The following is a 27369-nucleotide window of genomic DNA, read 5'->3' on the forward strand; positions in this document are numbered from 1 at the left end:
CGGACTTCTCCTTTAACCTTTGGTATACTATAGCTGTGCATAGAATAAGCTAACAAAAAAAACACAGTAGTGACACCTAGTGGGGAAAAACACTAACTGCAGTGGATACATCATTCCACTTGTGTGAACGCGAGGGATTTACCTTACTGAGGTGCAATAACGGTTTAGGTGCCCATACTGGGTCACCACATATATTGCAGCTAAAAGCATTGCCCAAAACCCCCTGCTATCTTTTCATCAGATGAGGTTTTTATTTCTAAATTATCTTCAGATTTGGGTTGTGTTTTTCCAGGTCCTTTAAAGCTTCTATGTCTTCTGGAAGCAATCCTCTGCCCCCCACACTAGGATAAAAACAGAAACCCCACTATTAGTGACTTCTTATATGGAGTCTCAGTACATGATGGGGAGACAGTGGCACAGTACATGAGAGGGAGACAGTGGCACAGTACATGAAGGGGAGACAGTGGCACAGTACATGAGGTGGAGACAGTGGCACAGTACATGAGAGGGAGACAGTGGCACAGTACATGAGGAGGAGACAGTGGTACAGTACATGAGGGGGAGACAGTGGCACAGTACATGAGGGGGAGACAGTGGCACAGTACATGAGGGGGAGACAGTGGCACAGTACATGAGGGGGAGACAGTGGCACAGTACATGAGAGGGAGACAGTGGCACAGTACATGAGGGGGAGACAGTGGCACACTACATGAGGGGGAGACAGTGGCACAGTACATGAAGGGGAGACAGTGGTACAGTACATGAGGAGGAGACAGTGGTACAGTACATGAGGAGGAGACAGTGGTACAGTACATTAGGGGGAGACAGTGGCACAGTACATGAGGGGGAGACAGTGGTACAGTACATGAGGAGGAGACAGTGACACAGTACATGAGGGGGAGACAGTGGTACAGTACATGAGGGGAAGACAGTGGCACAGTACATGAGGGGGAGACAGTGGCACGGTACATGAGGGGGAGACAGTGGCACAGTACATGAGGGGGAGACAGTGGTACAGTACATGAGAGGGAGGCAGTGGTACAGTACATGAGGTGGAGACAGTGGTACAGTACATGAGGGGGAGACAGTGGCACACTACATGACAGGGCTCCAGATGGCGACCAAAATGGTCGCCAATGCGACTGACATCTTGCAAATGGCGCCCAGATTTATTAATCTGGGCGCCATTTGCGACTGGCCCCGGCGGCGCGCTGTCTCTTTAAGGACTTCCGCCTTCCGCAAGCTGCGCCGAATCACGTGGCACCTCTGCGGCCGTCCGTCCAATGAATGACGGACGTGCTGGATGACGTGTGCGGGGACACGCTTCTCCAGTGACGTCATCCAGCACGTCCGTCATTCATTGGACGGACGGCTGCTGAGGCGCCACACTCCTCCAGCGCCTCTCTCCCGCCTCTCCTCACCCGGCGGTTCTTCAAGTTCACCCCAGCGGCACCAAGCTTAGATAGTGGGTGAGTACAACCGGAGGGACGGCAGGGGTGGCGGCCGGTCAGTAATGTGTGTGGGGGGACCGCGGCCTGGGCGGGGGATTGGTAGTGTGTCTGTTGTGATGGCGGCCAGGTGCGGTAGTCAGTGCGTGTGGGGTGCGAGGGGGGGGGTATGTATAGACTGCACAGTACCACTTCCCTCAGTGTCTGTATATTTAGACTGCACAGTACCACTTCCCTCAGTGTCTGTATATATAGACTGCACAGTACCACTTCCCTCAGTGTGTATGTATAGACTGCACAGTACCACTTCCCTCAGTGTCTGTATGTATAGACTGCACAGTACCACTTCCCTCAGTGTCTGTATGTATAGACACTGCACAGTACCACTTCCCTCAGTGTGTGTGTATGTATACACTGCACAGTACCACTTCCCATATACATTGCCACAGAGGCTATGTGTCATCGGCTGCCGGGGGCTATATATATATATATATATATATATATATATATATATATATATATATATAGTACATCATTGCCGGTAAGATGGCAGCTGGCTGAGGGAACACACCGGCAGCAGGGGGGTATATGGTTGTCAATTTGCAAGTTTCCATGTTGAACGTTTTCAAACTAAGAAAAGAGAGAATCTAAAGGAGGAGGCTGCTGCCGTGGCCTCTGCACACAGTAGGCAGAGTAGGCACACAGTAGGCGCCTAAATTTTTCAGGTTAGGAGCCAATGGCTCCTAGGTAAATTTTTTAGTCTGGAGCCCTGCATGAGGGGGAGACAGTGACACAGTACATTAGGGGGAGACAGTGGTACAGTACATGAGGGGGAGACAGTGGTACAGTACATGAGGGGGAGGCAGTGGTACAGTACATGAGGGGGAGACAGTGGCACGGTAGAAGAAGGAGAGACAGTGGCACAGTACATGAGGGGGAGACAGTGACACAGTACATGAGGGGGAGACAGTGGCACAGTACATGAGGGGGAGACAGTGGCACAGTACATGAGGGGGAGACAGTGGCACAGTACATGAGGGGGAGACAGTGACACAGTACATGAGGGGGAGACAGTGGCACAGTACATGAGGGGGAGACAGTGGCACAGTACATGAGGGGGAGACAGTGGTACAGTACATGAGGGGGAGACAGTGGTACAGTACATGAGGGGGAGACAGTGGCACAGTACATGAGGGGGAGACAGTGGCACAGTACATGAGGGGGAGACAGTGGCACAGTACATGAGGGGGAGACAGTGGCACAGTACATGAGGGGGAGACAGTGGTACAGTACATGAGGGGGAGACAGTGGCACAGTACATGAGGGGGAGACAGTGGCACAGTACATAAAGGGGAGACAGTGGCACAGTACATGAGGGGGAGACAGTGGTACAGTACATGAGGGGAGACAGTGGCACACTACATAAAGGGGAGACAGTGGCACAGTACATGAGGGGGAGACAGTGGTACAGTACATGAGGGGAGACAGTGGCACACTACATGAAGGGGAGACAGTGGTACAGTACATGAGGGGAGACAGTGGCACACTACATGAAGGGGAGACAGTGGTACAGTACATGAGGGGGAGACAGTGGCACAGTACATGAGGGGGAGACAGTGGTACAGTACATGAGGAGGAGACAGTGGCACAGTACATGAAGGGGAGACAGTGGCACAGTACATAAAGGGGAGACAGTGGCACAGTACATGAGGGGGAGACAGTGGCACAGTACATGAGGGGGAGACAGTGGCACAGTACATGAGGGGGAGACAGTGGCACAGTACATAAAGGGGAGACAGTGGCACAGTACATGAGGGGGAGACAGTGGTACAGTACATGAGGGGAGACAGTGGCACACTACATGAAGGGGAGACAGTGGTACAGTACATGAGGGGGAGACAGTGGTACAGTACATGAGGGGGAGACAGTGGTACAGTACACTAGAGGACAGTGGTATAGTTCATTTGAGCATGGTGGCACATTATTAGGGGAAAGGGGTATAGCTATTTTGGGCATAGCTCTGCAGTACCTCAGGGGACACTGACACATTAGGGGATGGTGGCATCAATAAATTATGTTAAGCGGCACAGTTTGCTATCAGTATGCTATCCTCACCTGTATTATCCCCACCATGTCCAGTGCTGCTGCCCTGGTCCTCTATCCCTAGTGATGTTACCAGGAGTATTGGTTACCATGTGGGTGTTTGGTTTTGCCTGCATGTGGTGACGTAAATATGGGAACATGTCTAAGGCCACATTCACACGTTCGTAGTGCAGCCCACAACCCCGGACCACACTACGAATGTGCATCAGAGCAGCTCCATGCTTCACAGAGGATGTCACTGACATAGGGATCTGTGGCGAAAATCCAAGTCCTTGTTACAACATGTGCTTTTCTTTTTGCGGCACAGACCGTGGCCCCATACACACGAACGGATGTGTAAACAGGACCATTAAAAAACATTGGTCCTATGTTCTATCTGCAATTGGGTGTCCACAACTGCGGACAGAACTACGGACGTGTGAATAAGGCCTAAAACGGAATATTCCCTTTATTATTTGGAAAGCAGTGTCGTCTGCTGAGGTTCCCTATGGGTAACATAATCGGTTGACCCCACCCCCACCCTAGGCCCCCTCCCTCCACAGGCCCCATAGCAACTGCCTTCCCTGCCTCTATGGTAGCTACGCCACTGAACAATAGTACTAATAATAGCGGTAGATGGCATTTTTTATAAAATCCATGTATAACATGTGCCGCACATGGCTCACACACATCTCTTATACTTACCATAATCTCTCTATCCTGCAGGCTGGACTGGACAGAGCATCCAACAAGTCACTGAAGTGAGGACCGGACAGAGGAAGATCACACAGGACAAGTATCCTCAGGGACTGGTTCTTCCTTAATACATCGACCAATTGTTTACAGAAAGTGTGAGGTAGATCATTCCTATCCAAACTGTAAGAATAAGAAGATGGGATATGGGTGAGAGGATTAGTGTAAAATCTGTAGAAATACAATGTTCCTGACTGTTAATAAAATCCATAAACTTCATCACCAGAAGGGGGATACTATGTACTGTGTGCCGACATCCACAGGGCAACCTAAAAACTACATAGATGCACATGGGGGGCCTAACTACTGTATGGATTCACAGAGGGGGCCTAACAACTGTATGGATGCACAGAGGGGGCCTAACAACTGTATGGATGCACAGAGGGGGCCTAACTACTATACAGAAGCACAGAGGAGGCCTAACTACTATTTGGATGCACAGAGGAGGCCTAACTACTATTTGGATGCACAGAGGAGGCCTAACTACTATACGGAAGCACAGAGGAGGCCTAACTACTATATGGATGCACAGAGGAGGCCTAACTACTGTATGGATGCACAGAGGAGGCCTAACTACTATATGGATGCACAGAGGAGGTCTAACTACTGTATGGATGCACAGAGGGGGCCTAACTACTGTATGGATGCACAGAGGGGGTCTAACTACTATATAGAAGCACAGAGGGGGCCTACCTACACTATAGATGCACAGAGGGGGACTAACTACTTTATAGAAGCACAGAGGGGGCCTAACTACTATATGGAAGCACAGAGGGGGCCTAACTACTAAATGGAAGCACAGAGGAGGCCTAACTGCTATATGGAAGCACAGAGGGGCATAACTACTATATGGAATCACAGAAGGGATCTAATTACTGTATGGAAGCACAGAGGGGGGCTAACTACTATATGGAAGCACAGAAGGGATCTACCTACTGTATGGAAGGACAGAGGGGGGCTAACTACTATATGGAAGCAAAGAGGGGGTCTAACTACTATATGGAAGCACAGAGGGGGCCTAATTACTATATGGAAGCACAGAAGGGATCTACCTACTGTATGGAAGGACAGAGGGGGGCTAACTACTATATGGAAGCAAAGAGGGGGTCTAACTACTATATGGAAGCACAGAGGGGACCAAACTACTATATGGAAGCACAGAGGGGGCCTAATTACTATATGGAAGCACTATGTGCATGAAGAATGTGCCATGGAATATATTTTCTATGGTGTGTTCTGAGAATAAACTCAGAACACACAAATAAAAGCCAATGAAACCAACAAACAGTGGTAGGTGACATTTTTTACAATCTCACACTCTCTCAAAGAGCAGAGCAGAATAAAATCCATGTACAACGTGTGCCACACATGGATCAGTCCTGTACACATCTCTTATACTCACCTTAACTGATATAGGTTGCTGGCTGGACTAGACAGAGCCTCCATAAACTCACCGAAGCCAGGGCCGCCTGATATCTTGTTCACAGACAGGTAAAGCGTCCTTAGGGTCTGCTTTTTCTGTATTAGAGATGCCAGCTGGATGCAGGAAGAATCTGATACACCAGTATTAGTCAACCTGAAAGAAGATGAGATGTGGGTGAGCCCGGTATCTCATGATCAACCATAGCCGTGTTTGTGGGATCGTTTGTCTGTTTATTGAACTACCAGAAACAACGCATCACTGAAACAATGGCGTTGATGTCAGAGGGTATGCTGGCAGAGCTGGACTACAAACTTAATATCTGCCCTGTCTGCCATTACGGAAACATCTGTTGTGTATAGAATAAACTTGGATAAATAATGTGACTTTTCAAAAAGATTTCGATGCAAGACCTTTCTCCAAAGGTGTTGTATACCAAAATCTGGGCCACCTTCTGCTTTTGCTCAGGAAACTCTGTAGCAATAAGCAGAGACAATGTAGGAACAAGGAGCTGTAAGTTTGATTTTTCTTTAGTTTACGTTTTTATGTATTTATTTTTATTTTGCGTAATCGGGCAAAAGTGGGATTTCAGGAGCCACCAAAATCAAAACGACAGGTAGGTAATGGAACTGGAGGACACAAGACAGGTAAGGCCCTTGTGGTCTGACCAGTGATTTATAAAAAGGCAAAACTATGTTCTTATCTTTAGCATCTCAGCTTCTCTTTTGATGCATCCCATTATTGTATTAGATTTTGCAGCAGCTGCCTGGCACTGAAGTTGCCAGGCAGCAGTTGAGTTTACTGTCCACCATTACCCCCCAGGTCCTTTTCAGAAGCAGTTTTACCCAGTATATTATTTATCCATAACTACTTATTATTTCTATGGCCCAAGTGCATAATGTTACATTTATCCACATTAAACGTAATTTGCCATTTATCTGCCCAAGCCTCCAGCTTCTCCAAATCCCTCTGTAACACGATATTATCCTCCTCTGTGGTGATTACTTTACCCAGTTTAGTATCATCAGCAAAAATGGAGATTCTACTCTGTAGCCCCCTACAAGGTCATTAAAAAAACATATTAAAAAGAAGTGGGCCCAATACTGACCCATGTGGTACCCCACTAGTAACTAAAACTCAATCAGAGTATGTTCCATCAACGACCACCCTTTGTTTTCTATCACTCAACCAGTTACTTACCCATTTACGTATATTTTCCCCTAGTCCCAGCATCCTCATTTTGTAGAAGGGTGGGGAGAATAGTCAGGAAATCAAGGCAAAAAGTCCAAGAAACCAGGGAATACGTAGCCGGGAAACAAATACTAGCTTAGTGACTGTAGCTTAGTAACTGATAATGAGGCTCTTTAGCAGGCAAGGCATCATGGTGCCGGTATTAGTTTTATGGAGCCCCAGGATGTGATTGGGGCTGAAACTCCAGTCCCCAGTACACACAATGGAGCTGACTGATGGTGCCAGCCACCAGTCAGCACGTACTTAGAAGAATCAGCTGTGCTGGCCGGGGAGAGAGACGTGCCGGCCGCGGCACTGTAACTATGGATGCCGCCGACGTGCCCCTAGCAACTGTCCGGCCGTGTGCTTTGGCAGTGCTGGGAGCCTGGTAAGTGCCCCGGCTCATGACAACACCAGTCTTAATGTAAAACGTAGATGATTTATGCTTCTGTGTGCCGTGCTTCTTAAATCTATGCTGGTGCTGAGCTAGCAAATATTTCAACTACAATTTACGCTACCTCTGTAGTGTAAATTGTAATATAGTGTAGCAGTGTAGCCACAATTCTTTGTGTGTCCACAATATGCAAAGTGCTGCCACCTCGGCCAACAAGATGCAAAGTTTAAAAAGTTTCACATTTTTGGCAGATTGGAGACTAGCACTGCAACCAAAAATTATTTGCTCTTCAAGGGTAGATGACATTTGTTACAACCATGAATCCATGACATAGAGAGGAGACTTGATATAAGGAGATGAGACATCAACCATCAGTAGATATGTCACATAACAAGGTGCAGTCAGCAGTTTATCTTATAGACATAACAATGCTGCGGAGCATAAAATCCATGTATAACATGTGCCGCACATGGCTCAGTCCTGTACACATCTCATACTCACTGTAATTCTTCTACCACGCAATTTGGACTGGACATAGCTTCAATCAAGTGATCGAGGTGAGGACCAGGCATCCAGTTACTTTGTAGGTCTATTATCTTCAGGGACCGGTTATTCCTTATTACAGATGCCAACTGTATGCAGGAAATGTCTGGTAGATCATTACTATCCAAACTGTAACAACAAGAAGATGAGATGTGAGTGACGAGTCCACATAGCGTTAGTGTAAAATCTGTAGATTGTGAATGTGGAGAGAAAATGTCCCTGGCTGTTAGTAACATCCATAAATGTCATCACTAGAAGCCACCTCTTGTGTGTGGAGGATGTCAGGAACGGCGGCAGATATATAATATGTCCACTATCACCAGATCCATGGTGTAGAAATACAGAATCCCTGAGTTATGTATATGCTTTATAGCATGTAATGGTCAGAAAGGAAAAATGTATTCCATGTTAAAGGGAATCTGTAAGCTGCAACTGACCTTATTAACTGTTGGTGGTGTAAATATAACAAAGATTTACATGGTGGTATGGCCACGTGCAGAATTGCCCGAACTGTTAAATTATCACATTCCTGATCTCACACAGTAAATAGCGTAAACGCAATAAAAAAGAAGTTTCAAATTGTTAAAAATTCCAAAGTTCAAAATTGTTGATCATTGTTCACATCAAATCCGGAAAGATTAAAATAAAAAGTGATCAAAAAGTCATACAGAAGGGGTTAATAATAATTGGCCATTAGGGAATATACTCCCTGGCAGGGTTTGTGTGCTTGAAGATAATCTGCACCAAACTTAGCAAACACATAATCAAAATCTCTAACATCCTCAGGATATACAGAGTCAACTGGTGATAACTGAATCAACATGGGACAAAGAAAGATTACGTTTTAAACCCTCAGGGGGACATTTATAAAGCAGTCTAATGTGTGTGGCTCTTCTAATGAGGATTGGTGGATATTTTGTTTGATTATCTTGTAACTGAGTTATGAAAATGTAGCACTGCCATAGTGAATGTATCTAAGTAAAAAGTCGCAAAAAATTAAGTAAGCATATTCACCTGGTACTGACCAGACATAGGCCTGCACCAGTTTGAGCAACTTTTTAAAAAGTCGCAAATGATAAATTGGGTGCTCATCCCAGATTATGTGAATTTTTGGGTGAATACTCAAAACAGGCAGATTAAAAAAAAAGTTTCAGATAAAAAATATCCGCCTGTCAAATACTGGTTTATAAATAGAACTTAGACCAAAAATGGGTAAAAAATCCAAAAACAGGCGCAAAGCCCTTGATAACTTTCCCCCTCAGTTCTTCTTTCCCCAAATCATACACTGGATTATGCCACTGAAGCTATGAAAGACATAGAATAATCTTATTAGCTGATTTAAGAATGCAGAGACCCAACAAGCACAATAACAGTAAGGGCCACATGTATCATCCGGCGAACGGATGATTTTCGGCGGAAAGTGACGATTTGCGTATTTTTTTATTCGCAAATGGCCGATTTGCGAATAAAATATTCGCAAATCGGCACTTTCCGCCGAGTACGCCAGGGGGGCGGAAAGGGGGCGTGTAGTGGGCGGAACGGAGGGCGGGGACTCAGAGTCCGCGCGATTTACCATCCGTTCCGCCCAAATGTACGCCGAAAACCTACTCCAGTCCTCAGCTGGCTTAGGTTTTCGGCGGTGCGCACGGGATTTATGTAGAGGCAGTCCGCCTCTACATAAATCTCCGTAGCGCCGGAGCTGCGGGGGCATTTATAAGTCCGGCGTAAAAAACGCCGGACTTAATAAATGCCCCCCTAAGAGTCTATTTGACCAAGATCCAGTGACGTATTATCTACCAGAGAAATGGAGAATTCAACACCATCCACAGGAGTTCCAATATTCAAGAGTTTATTCCATGTCCAAATACAAACAGAATGCAACGTTTCGACCAGAACTGGTCTTGCCTATGCTTGGAACTCCTGTGGATGCAGTTGAATTCTCCATTCCTGCAGAAGCAGCAGGAAGAAGGAGCCAGCGGCTGTTGTACGGAGAGCTGCTGGCTCTGGAGCACTTGCGCCGTGGGCCTAGAGAGAGGGTGGAGGAACCCGCGGCTGTTGGGTGAGAAGTGCGGCGGGGGGGAGGGGAACAGTGCAGGGGATTTCCCCAAAGCAGAGAGAGAGAGAGAAAGGCAGGAGCAGGCGGCTGTTTTAACTTTCCGCGTTCGAACACCGAGGTATTACTGTATAACATTTGCGGAACATGGCTCATTCCTGTACACATCTCTTATACTCACAGTAATTCCTCTATCTTGCAGGCTGGACTGGACAGAGCGGCCATCAAGTCTCTGAAGTGAGAACCGTACAAAGAGTTCTCAGTCAGGACAAGCTTCTTCAGGGTCGGGTTATTCCGTATTATAGAAGCCAAATGAATACAGGAATCTTCTGGTAGACCATTATCCCCCAAACTGTAACAATAAGAAGATGAGGAGCGATACATAGTTACATAGTTATCATGATTCAAAAAAAAGACATGTCCAGCGAGTTTAACCAAGGGAAGGGGTGGATGAAGGGAAGAGGGATGGATAAACTCTATATTCCTGCATATATATTCATGTTATCTTATTCTGCCTGTAGTGAAGCCTCCCCTGTTTTTCCTGTGAAGGCTCCTGAGGTGACTATTTCACAGATTCACTGTTCTCATGGTAAAGAAGACTTGTCACCTCCGGAGAGGGAACTTTTTGTTTTTCCCTCCAGGTGGAGGCAGTTCCCTCCTGGCTCTGCATTAAAGCCGCCAAGTATACTCCACAAAAACTTATTGCGAGTCAAAACGTTGAATTTTTTTCTTGCGAGCCAATATAGAATTGAAGCTAGTAAAAAGTTTGGTTCAGTGCCAAATGGATTTTTTTTTTTACAAAGTCTACAACAAATCATTGCTCGGGAAGTTCGAATCGCTCGTCTCTAGTCACAACCAGAGAAAATACAGGATCGGGGTCACCAGGTGTGTGTGTGAGGGGGGGGGGGGGATTAAAAAAAAAAAAATCGTGTAAACCTTTGTCAATAATCTCCGCAACCAATGCATGATCTACAAGTAGATTTTTCCTCATAATGGAGAATTTGGAGTCCACAAGGGAAATTCTGGTGGTCTATCTCCGATACATACTTCACCCTGTCAATTATGCTGACAGCGCCCCCTTTATCAGCTGGTTTATTAACAATGTTATCACTATAGATCAGGTTCTGGAGTGACTGAAATTAGTCCTTCTGCTAGTAAATATAGTGGTTCGAAGGACTTCTATGTTGCACGGTTATGATGAGTTAAGGGTTAAGTTGGTATATCCTTGTGGGCAACGTATGTGAACAGACTGGTGGCCCCAATAATAGGATACCGTTCCCTGAGGTAAGATGGTGTCGGAAGAGCTTTGTAGAGGTGTGCGCACCAGCTGGTCTCTTGACATTGTTTGACACTGACGACACCAGTCATGTCACCCCTCCTACCCATCTCCACGGACATATGCAATGGTGGTGTAGAGTAGTGGACTGTAACTGGTTATGAGTGAGGGACGCTACCCCCCTCCCCCTCTGGATAAGTTACTTGGATCCAGTATTGTATGTTGTATAATGATGTATGGCGCTCTGTATATGCACTGTTATATATCACTATGTAATGCACTGTTATTGATTGCCTTATTTACAATGGTCTATATGATGATGTTAGCATTGAGTAGGCAGGGGATTGCAGTAAGATAAATAGCAGCCCTCCAACACACATAATGAATGTCCAAGAGAGATCCCATGGTGGGACTGAAGCTTTGCACATGATGGGTGAATAAAAATAACATGTTTTATTTAACTTTATGCTGGACTTCTGCCTTCTTCTATTTCTTTTGCAGTTTATTGGTCAGGAACCTTTAAGAAATTGACATATTTTGTATGCCTCAACAGTCAAAAAAGGTATAGTATTACACAATCTCTGGTGTGTGGGGGGAGGGGGGCTTGCATTCGGAATCAGCAACACAAGTAAATTGCAAACTTTACAAATGGGGTTTAAGCGCATATATTTTCCTGCATTGGAGTTCTACTTTTATTCACTCTATGGAACTATACTCTTATTGTATCCTATCATGGTGGACCATAGTAGCTAAGGATACTATACTAGGGGACCATGGTAGGTAAGAATGCTATACTGGGGGACCATGGTAGGTAAGGACACTATACTGGTGCACCAAGGTAGGTAAGGATACTATTCTGGTGGACCATGGTAGGTAAGGATGCTATACTGGTGGACCATATTAAGGACGCTATACTGGTGCACCATGGTAGGTAAGAATGCTATACCGAGGGACCATGGTAGGTAAGCATAATCTACTGGGGGACCATGGTATGTAAGGACACTATACTGGCGGGCCATGGTAGGTAAGGATACTATACTGGCGGGCCATGGTAGGTAAGGATACTATACTGGCGGGCCATGGTAGGTAAGGATACTATACTGGCGGGCCATGGTAGGTAAGAATACTATACTGGGGGACCATGGTAGGTAAGGACACTATAATGGTGGACCATGGTAGGTAAGGATACTATACTGGCAGACCATGGTAGGTAAGGATGCTATACTGGGGGAACATGGTAGGTAAGGATGCTATACTGGGGGACCATGGTAGGTAAGGACACTATATTGGTGGACCATGGTAGGTAATGATGCTATACTGGTGGACCATGGTAGGTAAGGATACTATAATGGGTTACCATGGTAGGTAAGGACACTATACTGGGGGACCATGGTAGGTAAGGACACTATGCTGGTGCACAATGGTAGGTAAGGACACTATACTGGCGGACCATGGTAGGTAAGGATGCTATACTGGTGGACCATGGTAAGGATGCTATACTAGTGGACCATGGTAGGTAAGGAAACCATATACTGAGGTTAAACCAACCCCAGCATAATATCAAAAGTTTAAGAACACTGGAATAATCATTGACCACAGAAAGATAAGGTATAGTTAGTATTTTACCTCAGATTCTGGATGTTATGTAAGGCTGGCGCAAGTCGTTCCAATCCTTTGGGATCTATGTAGCATTGACTTAGATCAAGGTCTGTTATATTTGTGCAGGTTTTAAGGATAAATGCTAATGCTGTGCAGTCTAGAGCCGACATGGAAACACAAGAAAGATTAAAACTTGTGTGTGACCCTAATGATTCCCACACTAGAGGCTTATTCTGGGTTTCAAAAAGATAGTGGAATGAACTAAGAAGAACTTGCTCCTTCTTGTATGGAGTGGAGAATCTCTTCTTATATATTTCCTTGTGTTCACTCAATATCCACTGTTGTTCTGGAATAAAGTCTCTCAGCCAATTGATGACATCTAAAGAAGCCTGAGTCGCTGCTTGATTGTCCAGGTATTCAGCTAGAACCGACCTGGTGGAGGCGTCTGACAGACCAAACAAGAAACGGAGGAATATCTCACCACGTCCATCGGGATAAGAGTTGGCTTTATTTAGTGATTCCTGTAACTTCTCAGGAGAATAATCAGTATAATGCACCAAGGCGGACAGGAATTCCTGAACAGTGAGATGTAAGAAAGTATAGGTCCCAGGTTCCCCCGATTCCATCAGAAAACTTGATAAGAGCTTTGACTTATTGTCCACATGGAAAGAATCCAGATCTGGATCATCAAAAATAACCCTGTGATTCATGACTCCATCTTCTGCCATCCATCCCAAGGACTGCAGGACCTTCTGAGCGTCACTCCTGTCCAGGCTGTGATTGGCCAGAATGTTGGCGACAAATGTGGCAAAGAGCTGAGTCATTGTATTGGTTAATAATGTCGCCGACTGGTCACTACTTGTTGTCTGGAAGCTCCTGGATAACACTGTACAGATGATCCAGCAGTAGGACGGGAGGTAACAGAACGTGTACAATGTGTTATTCTGCTTCACATAAGTAAAAGCCTTTTCTGCCAGTTCAGGGTCAGGGAAGAAATTTTCAAAGTATGTCCGTCGTTCTTCTGGAGAAAATCCAGTGATTTCCACTATTCTCTGGAAGGCTGTACAATCTATTGATGCCAGTCTGGTTGGGCGACTGGTCATCAGGACTGAACAACCATTAAGAAGAGACTTTCTCACCAAACTAACCACAATCTGACCCCAATGTCCGCGCTCTCTAGGATTAGAGCACAAGTCACATGACGTGAAATCTATTATGTGATTGCTGTCATCTAATCCATCAAATATGAAGAGAAGTTTCTCTGGATCTTGTAGGATGTTCTCAATCTGCGGCTCCAGATCCGGGTATTTTTGGAGGATCATGGTCTCCAGACTAACCTCATCCAGGCTGTTCAGCTCCCGGAATTTGAAGAAAAAGACAAAAGAGAATCTTTGATAGAGATCGCCCCTCACCCAGTCATAGACAAACTTCTGCATCAGCATGGTCTTCCCTACCCCCGGCACTCCGCTCACCATCACCATGTGTGGTACAAGTCTGGATTGGTGACACCAGCGGAATATCTTGTTGAGGGAAATGTGTTTTAATTTATTTGGGGTTTTCTTTATATATTTCTCAAGTTTTACCCCAGTCTTTATGAGCTCTTTCTCAGAGCGTTTCCTGAACTGATCAGTGAAGACAATGTTGAGGTTCACATAACGTGAAGACAGTGGAAAACTTTCCTCCTCTTGGTGACATATTGGAGGAATGTTCTCTACAAGTTTCTCATATTTTTCATATAAATGTTTCTTGTGACAGATCTGGATATCTGTAGACAATAAAAAAATAAAGGTTATGATAATAAACCCCCCCCCCCCACTAATATTTAATTGCTATAGAATTGTATCCAATGATCACAGCCTACATAGTTACATAGTACGGTTATAAAAAGACATTAAAAAGTTCAACCACACCACAGAATCCCAAAATCTGTTACGATGTCCAGCAAGACCCAAGGAGATCTAGCTCCCCCCAATATTGTCCATTATTATTGGGCAATGCATTTACACCATATTCCTTTAAAGTCTACGCATTTCACTAATAAATGGACAGAAATTGAGAAACTGCGGCTGGCTCCTATACACCCAGATTCTCAAATATTTAGCAAACTTGCCTCCTTCTCCTGATTGGCCGCTCTTTCTCTCCCATTGTAGACAACTCGCTGTCTAGGTTATAGACCACCACTCTGGTCTAAAAACAGTGGTCTGGCTTGTGTATATTAAATTTTACTATGTAGTGTCTACATTTCACCACTAGATGGAGCATATAACAATGTGACACTATACAGTACTCATAGGCTTCTGATAGGGAGAGCAGGGTTTCCTGTCCAAGAGCAGAAAACTTCTGCTGTTGAGCACCCACTCTCTGACATAGCCAGGCACAGGTGAAGCAGGAATGCACCGGAGCCTACACCACGACCTGGCCGACGGATGCCCCTCTCAGAGTGATCAGGCAGATCGCTCTCCTGTGGTGGTTTAGCACTGTATGTTTACGCAGTCAGGAGCAGAGTAGCAGCTCAGGAACAGCCACTAGCTTGGAGCTGCTGCATGTTTCTAGGTTTATGTAATGTACACTTACCTGCCAATTCTCCGGGAAGTTTGTGCCCCCCTTCATCCAGTGTGATCTCTGTCACCAGAGTGTCACCTGATAAGGAATGACAGATGTGAATGCAAAACCAGGGAGGAAAAAAAGGAGTAATAGCAGAATGTTCTGTAACCAGCTTGCCAAACTGAGGGGCCCCTATCCACTCACCACTGAGTTACTTATCTGCCAGCAGAGGCATACAGCGAAGCCGGTGGGCACAAGTGGGCCTAATCTGTCACAGAGCCCCACAGCTATAATGCCTCATTTATACAGGGGATATAGGGAAGAGAGACTATAGGCTCCTGGGCCCAGGTGCACCAGCACCCTCTGCACCCCCTATACCCAGGGCCGGGACAAAAGATAGGCCAGGGTAGACAATGGCCTAGGACACCACCTCTTGCTGAATTTCAGGGGGGCACAATGTATCCTCAAGTAAAAATCCCCCCCAGCCGACCTCACACACATCAGCATGCCATCCCTGCTCTGCCCCACAGCTGCTGAAGGCTCCGGCCCCGCAGCGGCAGGACCTGCTCTCCTCCTCTCTTCTGCTGCTTGGCTCCGGAACTGAAGAAAAGCTTCTGATTAATGTCACATGACCTCTAGAGCCATTCAGGAGAGGGAAGAAGTGCAGGGACAAGTGTAGTTACAGATGCCCCAACCCCCTCCCCCCTCCCGACAGAGACAGGTAAGGAGTCTGATCCTCGGCTCAGAGACTGTGTCATTCTCCACTGCTACTGCTGTGTGGGTGAGTATATGTATGTATCTGTCTGTGTGCGCTAATGGAGTGTGTGTGTTAGTGCTCATGTGTGGCTGAGGTAGGACAACAACTCCCAGCATGCTCCCATGTGGCTGTGGTAGAACTACAGCTCCCAACATGCTCCTGTGTGACAGAGGTAGAACTACAGCTCCCAGCATGCTCCTGTGTGGCAGAGGTAGAACTACAGCTCCCAGCATGCTCCTGTGTGGCAGAGGTAGAACTACAACTCTCAGCATGCTCCTGTGTGCCAGAGGTAGAACTACAGCTTCCAGCATGCTCCTGTGTGCCAGAGGTAGAACTACAGCTCCCAGCATGCTCCTGTGTGACAGAGGTAGAACTTATGTGTGGATGTGGTAATACTACAACTTTCAGCATGATCCTGTGTGGCTGTGGGAGAACAACAACTCTCAGCATGCTCCTGTGTGGCTGTGGTAGGACTACAACTCCCCGCATGCCCACGTGGCTTTGGAAGAACTACAGCTCTCCGCAAGCTCATCCTAAGCCACCCCCAATGCTCCTCCCCGGACCAGAGACAGATGAGCAGTATGATCCTCCACTCCACCTCCTCCTCCTCATGGGCAATGACAGTGTCATCTCATACACAATGTTACCTCTATGGTGGAGTTCCTCCAGTACAGCCTGAAGAACAGAGGATTCTTCATTCTTCTGTCCGTGTACGACATATAGACTGGCCCACAATGCTATCATAGTGTCTCTTCCACCGGTAAATATATCCTCCAGTAACACCGGGGCCAATATATCTATATCATTCTCTGGATCAACATATTTCTAGAACAAAAGAAAGATCAGACATAAGAGTCACTATACAAAGATACAGGATGCAAAGGCTTCAGTGGACTAAGTCAATGACCAGATTTTTTATTTTTTGTTTATAAAATGGTCAAGCAGGGGTATGTCTATCTTAGTGATGGATGCTTTCTAATAGACAGCATTCATTACTAGGCTGATGCTTAGCTTGTAAAACGGCTAATGCATTATTACCCCAGCCCCCACAGCCACAGGGGTAATAGGAAGAGCCAGGGACCATGTGTCCTAAAGCAGAGAGATGTAACTGTATATAATATGTATAACATATGGTTTAACTGACATTCTCTGTTTGGCCACAAGATGTCGCTGTTTTGCAGTACACAGCCTGTGTTATTAAAGGGGATACTCCTGTGAAAATCTTTTTCACAGTAATCGAAACACATTACAAAGTTATATAACTTTGTAATATACTTCAATCACCTATCTGCCCCTTTCCCTATCTTTTCCCCCTCAGCCCCCCACCAGGAAGTGAAGTAAACTCATTCTTACCTAATGACTGTTGACCCCAGGCTGCTCTGTGGAAGCCATTTTGTGACAATGACATCATCAAGAAGGAAACGGGTCTAAGCCCTGTTAGGCCAGCCTCCCTTTGTCAGATGACTCAGGTTGCTCAGCTCTGATTGGCTGAGCAAGCTGTAAGCCATCTAAAAGTTCTACAGAGCCAGTTAGACATCACAGGAGACAAAGTGCATCGTGGGAAACCCCAAACCAAGAAGTGAAGAAAAAAGAAAGACACCAACTGGAGCTTCAGTTCAGTATTTTTTTTTATCAGCGCCGGAGTTGTCCTTTAAAGCTGTGCTGTTGCCAAGGGAGACAAACCTGATGTCAGGTAGGGTACTGGAAAGACATGTGGACAAGTGCAGCCCTAGACTGGAACCCACCCCAGCTGTCCCGACCTACTTGCCACAAACAGTACTAAGGATTTAATGCGGACAACTGGTCGACAAACCTTAGGCCCTGTTCCCACTGAGCAAAAGTAGCGGAATTCTGTACGCGCTGAAGAATGAACATGTTCATTCTTCAGCGCTGACAAAGCAAGAGCGCGCGCCTCCCATAGACTCCCATTATGAGCGGGAGGCTAACGGCATTCCGCGGCGGACAATTCCGCTGCAGAATTCCGCTACTTTTGCTCAGTGGGAACGGGGCCTTACACTGAAATAAGTGCAACACAGAACAAAGCAAGACAAACAAACACAATAAGGAATGGTCAGGAAACAAGGTCAGCAACAGACGGGCAGCGAAGGTACAAAATCAGAATCCAGGTAAGAAGGTCAAGGTACAAGTCTAGAAGGTCAGAATAATAACAACAAACAGCCAGGAGAACGCTAGGTCAAGGCACAAGGCTATATCACAGGCACTGGAATGAGACCAAGGGCTGGACTTTATAGTGAACAGGGACCTAGGTGTCATGAATGTGCCTGGGATGAACTCCGTGCGCCCCTCAGCTCGTGCTGCACGGCTGAGATGGCGCTGATATTCAGTGTTTTGTATGTCTTGTGCAGTAACCTGAACCCTGTCTGAACACTGGCCTATTTCTATCATGATGTTCAGCCCCACCCGTCTGCTGTGTGCTCTGGCTATTAAGGAGTTACACTGCTGCCAGTTCTGATCCGCAGGTGATTTTGTTTGGAACCAGGAGCCTTGTCCAATAGGGGGCTGGAACTGTCTCCTTGTTCCCTATAAGTATTTGGCTGAGGCTCATTCTAGTGCCGGATATTGAGCTTGACTCTGCCTGCTTGTGGTCTGATTTATTCTGTCTTTACTCTGACCCCCTTTGCCTGTATTTCTGACCATTCCTGCTAGCTGCCTGCCCCTGACCATATTGCCTGTATATTGACCGTGCTATTGGATTGTGATTTTGTACTTTTGCTGCCCAATTGTTGTAACCCGGACTGTCGACTATTCTATTCTGTCTTGTCTTTGTGTCCCACCAAGCCAGTACAGGGACCGCCGCCAAGTTGCCCGCCGCCATCTTAGGGCGGATTGCGGCACGCAGGTAGGGGCAGTGGGTGGGGTTCAGCGTCAGGGCTCACTGTCTTGTATTGTCTTGCTGTCCGGTTCCTGACACTAGGTGCTGACAGCTAACTGGCTTGCTCAGGGTACATCTGATGCCGATCGACCGGGGGTGGTGAGGCCCCGGCCGCGGCTAGACACAAAAGAAAATATAACCATAGCAGGGGACACGATCGGCTGGCCCCCGGCAACCAGTCCCGCTCCAGAGCAGGACGTAGTGACATCTGAGTGCGTCCTGAGATTCGATTGTGCAGGGCGGCTGCTAGGGACGCCGTCGGCGCACCCCCAGCAACCGATCCTGTCTGTTGTGAAGGACGCCATCGGCGTTACCTCCAGCAGAGCCGCACGCCTCAGCAGAGGCAGGAAACTGGCGCGTGGCTCGGTTCCTGACACCTGACAGTTGGAAGATGTGACCTGAGGGAAGCAGCAGCAGCAGATGAGGGAAGTCTGAGCAGCCATTTTGATGAGACAGCTGGTTATAGCATACTGAGAGACCTGATGGCATCCACATGAAAAATCCTTCTTCCTAGACCCCAGCAGCTAGACTGGTCTGTTACTGGTGCCCGTCAAGAGATTTGCTGAGACAGCAAAGCAGCTGTGTAAAATCTAGTTGTGGCGAGAAACGACCGCCATCTTTGTTACAGGACTTTGGCAAGAGGGACCCCCATGTTCAGTAACTGCGATCAGCCATTTATGTAAAGGAGACCCGGGTCAGTAGTGTGCATGTTAAACTTTCCAGGATAGATATTGGGCCTGTAGTTTAGTCAGGGCTATTGTCTGTGACAGGCCACATTACATTGTGTAAGAGACATCCCAGCATACTCGGCCATTAGTTTTGTTTATTGTTATTTGTGGCTTGATAACAGTGTAAATAGTTTAGAAGATTGTATCTGCTGTGCTGCACCGCAACGCCCATGAGACGCACCCATACATGATAGCTCCTGATTATTTAGGGGATTGATAGGTATATGGCGGCCGGCCTATCCAAACCCGCTAGCAGGTGAATTTAGTGTGTTTGTATTTATACAACCTATTTCCGGGGGCATGCTGTGCAGCACAGGGGTCTCGGCTTAAGCCTGAGTGTATATAATTTTGGGATGTTTGAGTTATTACCTTTAGTACTTTTACATGTTTCAGTAAAGTGCAGTTTTGTTTAATCTGGTGGATGAGTCGCTTTCCTCGTTCGTGACTTTGCTGTATCCTGGGGAGCCCGCCCCGGTCCACAGCTTACACATTAACAAATGTTCTGGAAGGAAGCAAGCTAGCAGCCTAGTAATATGGGGTAGGAAGGGCCCTTCCCAGCCTCATACTAGCCTACCACTTCAGACCAGGAGCACCCGTTTTTGACACCCTAGAACAGGTGGTGCCTGGCTCTTCCTAGGTACACAGGGGACACTAGCATCACCCCTTCATCACATGACCTATAGTACACACTACTGCACCCAGCCAGCCCTGCAGACCCTCATACCCACCACACAGAAAACAGATTGCACCTCAATAAAAAGTTAGTGCTCTAACACCCCAACCCTTCTCCCTTTTACTAACACTTAGGCCATGCATCTTCTTCCCTCAGCTCCCGCCATCTCTCCTGCCATGCACACGGCACAGGCAGCATTCTGGTGGATGGAACCTTGGACATTCTTCCCCTCAACCTAATTCTCTAAAATTATTTCTAGGGTTGAAAGCTGCAGGAGAGCGGATGCGATTACAGCAGGTGGCCAGCAGTGACATGAGGTGTCTGTAGATTCTGCTGTTTTTCTAGCACTGCATGACTTCCACTGAAAAAGGGGCCACTAAGGCTCTGTCCCCCAAAGGCCCTGATAGACCTGAAGGGGTCTTTTGTCTATAATATGCTGAGGGGTCAGATACTGGGGTATGTAATATGCTGTGGATCTGATACTGGGGTGTGTATAATGCTGGGGGTCTGATACAGGGGTATATAATATGCTGTGCATCTAATACTATGGTGTGTAATATTGTGGGGCCTGATACTGGTATGTGTATAATGCTGGGGGTCTGATACAGGGGTATATAATATGCTGTGCATCTAATACTATGGTGTGTAATATTGTGGGGCCTGATACTGGTATGTGTATGATGCTGGGGGCCTGATACTACGGTCTATACTAAGGCAGGGGGCCTTATACAGGGGTATGTAATATGCTGTGCATCTGATACTAAGGTGTGTATTATTCTGGGATCCTGCTCACTGGGTCTTTACTATGCTGGGGGCCTGCAACTGGGGTCTATACTATACTGGGGACCTGATACTGAGGTCTATATTATGCTGGGGACCTAATAAAGAGGTCTATACTACGATGGAGGCCTGATACTGCGGTAATATGCTGGGGTCCTGATACTGGGGTAATATGCTGTGCATCTGATACTGGGGTGTGTATTATGCTGGGGGCCTGATACTGGGGTATTATGCTGGGGGGCTGTTACTGGGGAATGTAATAAAATTATCTTTCTACCACTTAGAAGGGTTGGCAAACATTAAAGGTATTGTTCACCATTTTTTTTTTTTCTCTTTCAAATCAATGGTGCCAGAAAGTGGCAGAGATATGTAATTTACTTCTATTTAAAGAAAATCTTAAGTCTTCCAGTACTCATCAGCTGCTGTATGTCCTGCAGGATGTGGTGTATTCTTTCCAGTCTGACACAGTACTCTCTGCTGCCACCCCATAGAAAACCACTCCTGCTCTCCAGACTGGAAAGAATACACTACTTCATGTAGGACATACAGCAGCTAATAAGTTCTGGAAGACTTGATAGACCCCAGTATCAGACCCCCATCATTGGATAGACCACAGTATCAGGCCCCTATCATTGGATAGACCCCAGTATCAGGCCCCCATCATGGATAGACACCAGTAGCAGGCCCCCAGCATAGTAAAGACACCAGTATCAGTCCCCAGCATATTACATCCCCCAGTATCAAGCCCCCAGCATAGTAAAAACCCCAGTGTTAGGCCCCCAGCATATTACATCCCCCAGTATCAGGCCCCCAGCATATTACATCCCCCAGCATCAGGCCCCCAGCATATTACATCCCCCAGCATCAGGCCACCAGCATATTACATCCCCAGCATCAGGCCCCCAGGATATTACAGACCTCAGTATCAAGCCCCCAGCATATTACACACCCCAGTATTAGGTCCCCACTATATTACACACCCCAGTATTAGGTCCCCAGTATATTACAGACCCCAGTATCAGGCCCCCAGCATATAACAGACCCCAGTATCAAGCCCCCAGCATAGTAAAGACACCAGTAGAAGGCCTCCAGCATATTACATTCCTCAGCATCAGGCCCCCAGCATAGTACATCCTCCAGTATCAGGCCCCAGCATAGTACATCCTCCAGTATCAGGCCCCAGCATAGAAGTAAATGACAAATCTCCTGCACTTTCTTTAACACTTGTTTGTAGCCCAGCCTTCCAGGGAGGTAAGGCAGATGCTACGTGGGTGAAACAAGGGATTATGGATACCCCCGCAGACACCACCAATAAAACTATTTTGGGGAAAATTAACTTATCTGTTTCATATGTATTGGGTGGAGACTTCTATTCGTAAAGAGCCGAAAAATTCTTTAATATTTGGAAAAGTTAATCTCCATTGTCCCCAGATGAATCCAAATGCAAATGACGTCTCACTTTCGGCTCCCCGCTTGGTACTTGGTCACACGACGTTACTAGCTTGGTGTGCGCAGATGACCAACTGACATGGCTGTTGGACCCCAAAATGACCATACCTCCAAAGTGACTGTCCGCCATACCTCCCATGTGACTGTCCGCCATACCTCCCATGTGACTGTCCGCCATACCTCCCATGTGACTGTCCGCCACACCTCCCATGTGACTGTCCGCCACACCTCCCATGTGACTATCCGCCATACCTCCCATGTGACTATCCGCCATACCTCCCATGTGACTGTCCACCATACCTCCCATGTGACTGTCCCCATGGATGTGTTTCTCAGGAATAAGTTACACCCCCAATCCACAATAGGTTACACCCCCAATCCACAATAGGTTACACCCCTAAACCACTATAGGTTACACCCCTAATCCACAATAGGTTGCACCCCCTCAATGCCAAAAAAATTTAAATGTTGGCAGTAAATTTTCATATATATTAACACATGGGGCTCCTGTATATATAACACGTGGGGGTCTTGTATATATCACCAGCAGGTTTTGACCTCTCACCTGTATATCAGGGATGTGTCGGTCATACAGCTCCATCAGAAGTTGTGCAGGACACTGTAGGTTCTCCATAATGTGCTGCAGATCATCGCGGAAATATTTATATGTCGTCCTGAGGACAGGATCCTCATACTGGGAAATCTTCTGGTAGAACTCCTCAGGGTCATCATCTAGAAAGTGAAGGAGATACAAGGGTGACATCTTCTGGAAGAGACTGACAGCATCTCCTTTGTGGGGCCGTCCTAGTTTGGTGGTCCCCAGAACTGACACCTAGATGTCTATGAGTAGGGACCATAACAATTAATCCCTGTCGGGGCTAGGGTACTGGGTGACACAAGACAGGTGATGCCCTGGCACTGGAAACCCCACTGTCCCTGCTTACTTGCCTTAAAGGACAACTCCGGGCAACATGTATTTTTTTTATATGTTATTACATAGTTAGACAAATTCCTAATGTACACTTATTATGGGAAATGCACATATATTGCTACTTCCCTCAATTTAATAGATCAGACAGGGCTCAATTTTTCTAAAAAACTGTGATGCGACACATCAGGTGTAATTCATATGAAGTGTCCAGCAGGGGGCGCAGTATATGGAGAAATCACATAGTAAAAATAACTAGGGCATTTCCTACGCTTTTATTCACAAAATACAGTGAATGACTATGTGCGGCGGGACAGAGACGGCGGGGATCACGGTATAGCATCACTCACCCCGCTGGCCGGTCCTGTGTGCAGCGGGGTGAGCACTGCTATACCATGATATACCATGGTCCCTGCTGTCTCTCTCCCAACGCACAGTCATTCACTGCAGTGGGAGAGAGACAGCGGGAAGGGAGACACGCTGCACACAGGAGGAGATGCTCCTGTTGATGCGGTTCGGGCGGCCAATGGGGGGGGTGAGTTTGGGGGATCCTTGGGGGGCTTGGGGTGTTTTCACTGGGGCTGCTGGCACTGGGGGGCGAGCTGAAGGGGGGGCAGCCACACCACAAGTGCCAGCAGCCCTGTCCTATGTGCCGTGGTGCCTATGTGATGCATTTGGGGTGGCCCAGGGGGAAGTATGGGGGTCTTTGAGGGGGTAACTTTTACACTACAGCGCTGGGGAAGGTTGGGGGGGGGGGGCACTATAGCTGTATTTTGTGAATAAAAGCGTAGGAAATGCCCTAGTTATTTTTACAATGTAATTTCTCCATACACTGCGTCCCCTGATGGACACTTCATATGACCTACACCTGATTCGTGACGTTGCGTATTTTTAGAGGAATTGAAGCCTGTCTGATCTACTAAATTGAGGGAAATAGAAATATATGTGCATTTCCCATAATAAGTGTAAATTAGGAATTTGTCTAACTTATGTAATGACATATTAAAAAATACATTTTGCCCACAGTTGTCCTTTAACTGCCCTAGGTGGCAGCTGACAACTGGTCGACAGTCCCTAGCTTGCATAAGTGTGCACAAACAAAGACAAGACAAGTTCTTTATTATATGAAACATTTATAAAAAGATTGAAACAGAAAACCTCTCCTGCTCTCCAGACTTCCTGCAGGAAATACAGCAGCTGATAAGTACTGGAAGACTGGAGATTTAAAAATTACAAATCTCTATAAGCTTCTGACACCAGTTGATTTGAAATATTATATATCTATCTATCTGGCTGATATTGGCCGGGGGGGGGGGGGATGATTAGGACTGGAGGAAAAGAACTTCCACATAAGGACACACAGCACATATACACGGCACATATATACAGCACATATACACGCCACATATACACGCCACATATATAGCCAGGGCCGGCCTTTGGTGTGATCGACCTGTGCGCTTGCACAGGGTGCCTCACTCCCGGCCAGCTGGTGGGGGGGGGGGGGGGGGGGGGGGGCGCTCCGGCAGGAAGAGAGATGCACTGCCCATCTAACTACAAATAGAAGTTCTACTTAGGGCCCTATTCCACCGGACGATTATCGTTCAGATTATAGTTAAATCGTTCAAATCTAAACAATAATCGTTTGGTTGAATAGCAGTTAACAACTAACGACCGAACGTGAAATCGTTGATCGTTTAGTAAGACCTGGACCTATTTTTACCCTTGCTCGTTTGCAAATCGTTCGCATTGAATAAGACGTCATTCGGTCGTTCGCAGTAGTGACGAATGTAATAGCAACGACAAGACGACCGCAAGAACGATCATAAGTAACGATTATCTTTACATGTAAATGGGCGAACGATTTCAGGTCTTTCGTAATAGCGGTCGCTTGGATCGTTTATCGTTAACCATTATGCGAACGATAATCGTCCCGTGGAATAGGGCCCTTAGATGTGCAGTGCATCTCTCTGCCGGAGCGCCCCTGGCCGCCCTCCTCCCGCGGCGCTAAACTCCTCCCTTGCGCGGCGACGAAGCATGACGTCACCTGGACCGCACGTCCAGCCAATCAGTAAGGGGACGTGCGGTCTGGGTGAAGTCATGCTACGCCGGTGCTCAGGTAAGAACTCTCGGCAGGGGTGAAGGTTGTGTGGGGGGAAGGCTGGGGTGCTAGTTGTTTGGCGGGGGGGGGGGGGCCTGAGGGTGATAGTTGTGTGTGAGGGGACTGGTTGTGGGAGGGGGGGGGGGCTGGAGGTGGTAATTTGGGGGACTGAGGGTGATAGTTGTGGGGGGGAGGGGGCTGGGGGGGTAGTTGTGTGTGGGGGGCTGGGGGGATAGTTGTGGGAGGGGGGCTGGGGGTGGTAGTTAGTTTGTGGGGGGAGGGCTAGGGGTGATAGTTGTGTGGGGCAGGGCTGGTAGTTGTTTGAGGGTGTGTGTGTGGGGGAGGCTGGGGGTGATAGTTGTGTGTGTGGGGAGAGGCTGGGGTGGTAGTTGTGTGTGTGGGGGGGCTGGGGTGATAGTTGTGGGGGGCTGTGCTGGGGGTGGTAGTTGTGTGGAGGGGGGCTGGGTGTGGTAGTTGTGTGGAGGAGGGCTGGGGGTGGTAGTTGTGTAGAGGAGGGCTGGGGGTGGTAGTTGTGTGGGGGAGGGCTGGGGGTGGCAGTTGTGTGAGGGAGGGATGAGGGTGGTAGTTGTGTGGAGGGGGTATGGGGGTGGTAGTTGTGTGGAGGAGGGCTGGGGTGGTAGTTGTGTGGGGAAGGGATGAGGGTGGTAGTTGTGTGGGGCAGGGCTGGGGGTGGTAGTTGTGAGGGGCAGGGCTGGGGGTGGTAGTTGTGTGGGGCAGGGCTGGGGGTGGTAGTTGTGTGGAGGAGGGCTGGGGGTGGTAGTTGTGTGGAGGAGGGCTGGGGGTGGTAGTTGTGTAGAGGAGGGCTGGGGGTGGTAGTTGTGAGGGGGAAGGCTGGGGGTGGCAGTTGTGTGGGGGAGGGCTGGGGGTGGTAGTTGTTGTGTGGGGCAGGGCTGGGGGTGGTAGTTGTGTGGGGGAGGGCTAGGGGTGGCAGTTGTGTGGGGCAGGTCTGGGGGTGGTAGTTGTGTGGGGGAGGGCTGGGGGTGGTAGTTGTGTGGGGGAGGGCAGGGGGTGGTAGTTGTGAGGGGGAGGGCTGGGGGTGGTAGTTGTGTGGGGGAGGGCTGGGGGTGGTAGTTGTGTGGGGCAGGGCTGGGGGTGGTAGTTGTGTGGGGCAGGGCTGGGGGTGGTAGTTGTGTGGGGGAGGGCTGGGGGTGGTAGTTGTGTGGGGGAAGGCTGGGGGTGGTAGTTGTGAGGGGGAAGGCTGGGGGTGGTAGTTGTGATGGGGAAGGCTGGGGGTGGTAGTTGTGTGGGGCAGGGCTGGGGGTGGTAGTTGTGTGGGGGAGGGCTAGGGGTGGTAGTTGTGTGGGGGGCTGTAGTTGGTGGGGAGCTAGGGGTGTTAGTTGTTTCGGGGGTTGGGGGTGGTAGTTGTTTGAATGGCTGTGGGGTAGTTGTGTGTATGGTGGGGGGAGGGGTCGGTGATGGGTGTTGTCTGGAGGCATGGGAGGCTGAAGGAGTTGTATGTTACCTTAAGGGGGCGCCAAAAAAAGGTTTCGCACAGGGCGCCATTTACCCTAAGGCCGGCCCTGTATACAGCACATATATACAGCACATATACAGTACATATACACAGCACATATACATCATATATACAGCACATATACATATACACTTACTACAAGCTGCTGTGTCACTCTCCATCTTTAGGGAAATCCTAGAAAATGATGCAGAGAAACAGATGGAGCAGAGTGCACAGCCTGATG

General features: G+C 47.7%; 1 protein-coding gene across 1 annotated transcript; it reads right to left on the reverse strand.

Annotated features, from left to right (window-relative positions):
• On the reverse strand, positions 1 to 27369 carry LOC138770711 (NACHT, LRR and PYD domains-containing protein 3-like). Its single transcript, XM_069949896.1, has 10 exons — positions 27283 to 27369; positions 23188 to 23354; positions 16747 to 16924; positions 15373 to 15438; positions 12826 to 14563; positions 10105 to 10275; positions 7829 to 7999; positions 5686 to 5859; positions 4236 to 4406; positions 1 to 341 (listed from the first exon to the last, which is right to left on the reverse strand). The coding sequence occupies exons 1-10, from the start codon at positions 27305 to 27307 to the stop codon at positions 257 to 259; spliced, it is 2946 nt and encodes a 981-aa protein (XP_069805997.1). The 5' UTR covers positions 27308 to 27369; the 3' UTR covers positions 1 to 256.

Source organism: Dendropsophus ebraccatus, chromosome 13, assembly GCF_027789765.1.
Source record: "Dendropsophus ebraccatus isolate aDenEbr1 chromosome 13, aDenEbr1.pat, whole genome shotgun sequence".
NCBI lineage: Eukaryota > Metazoa > Chordata > Amphibia > Anura > Hylidae > Dendropsophus > Dendropsophus ebraccatus.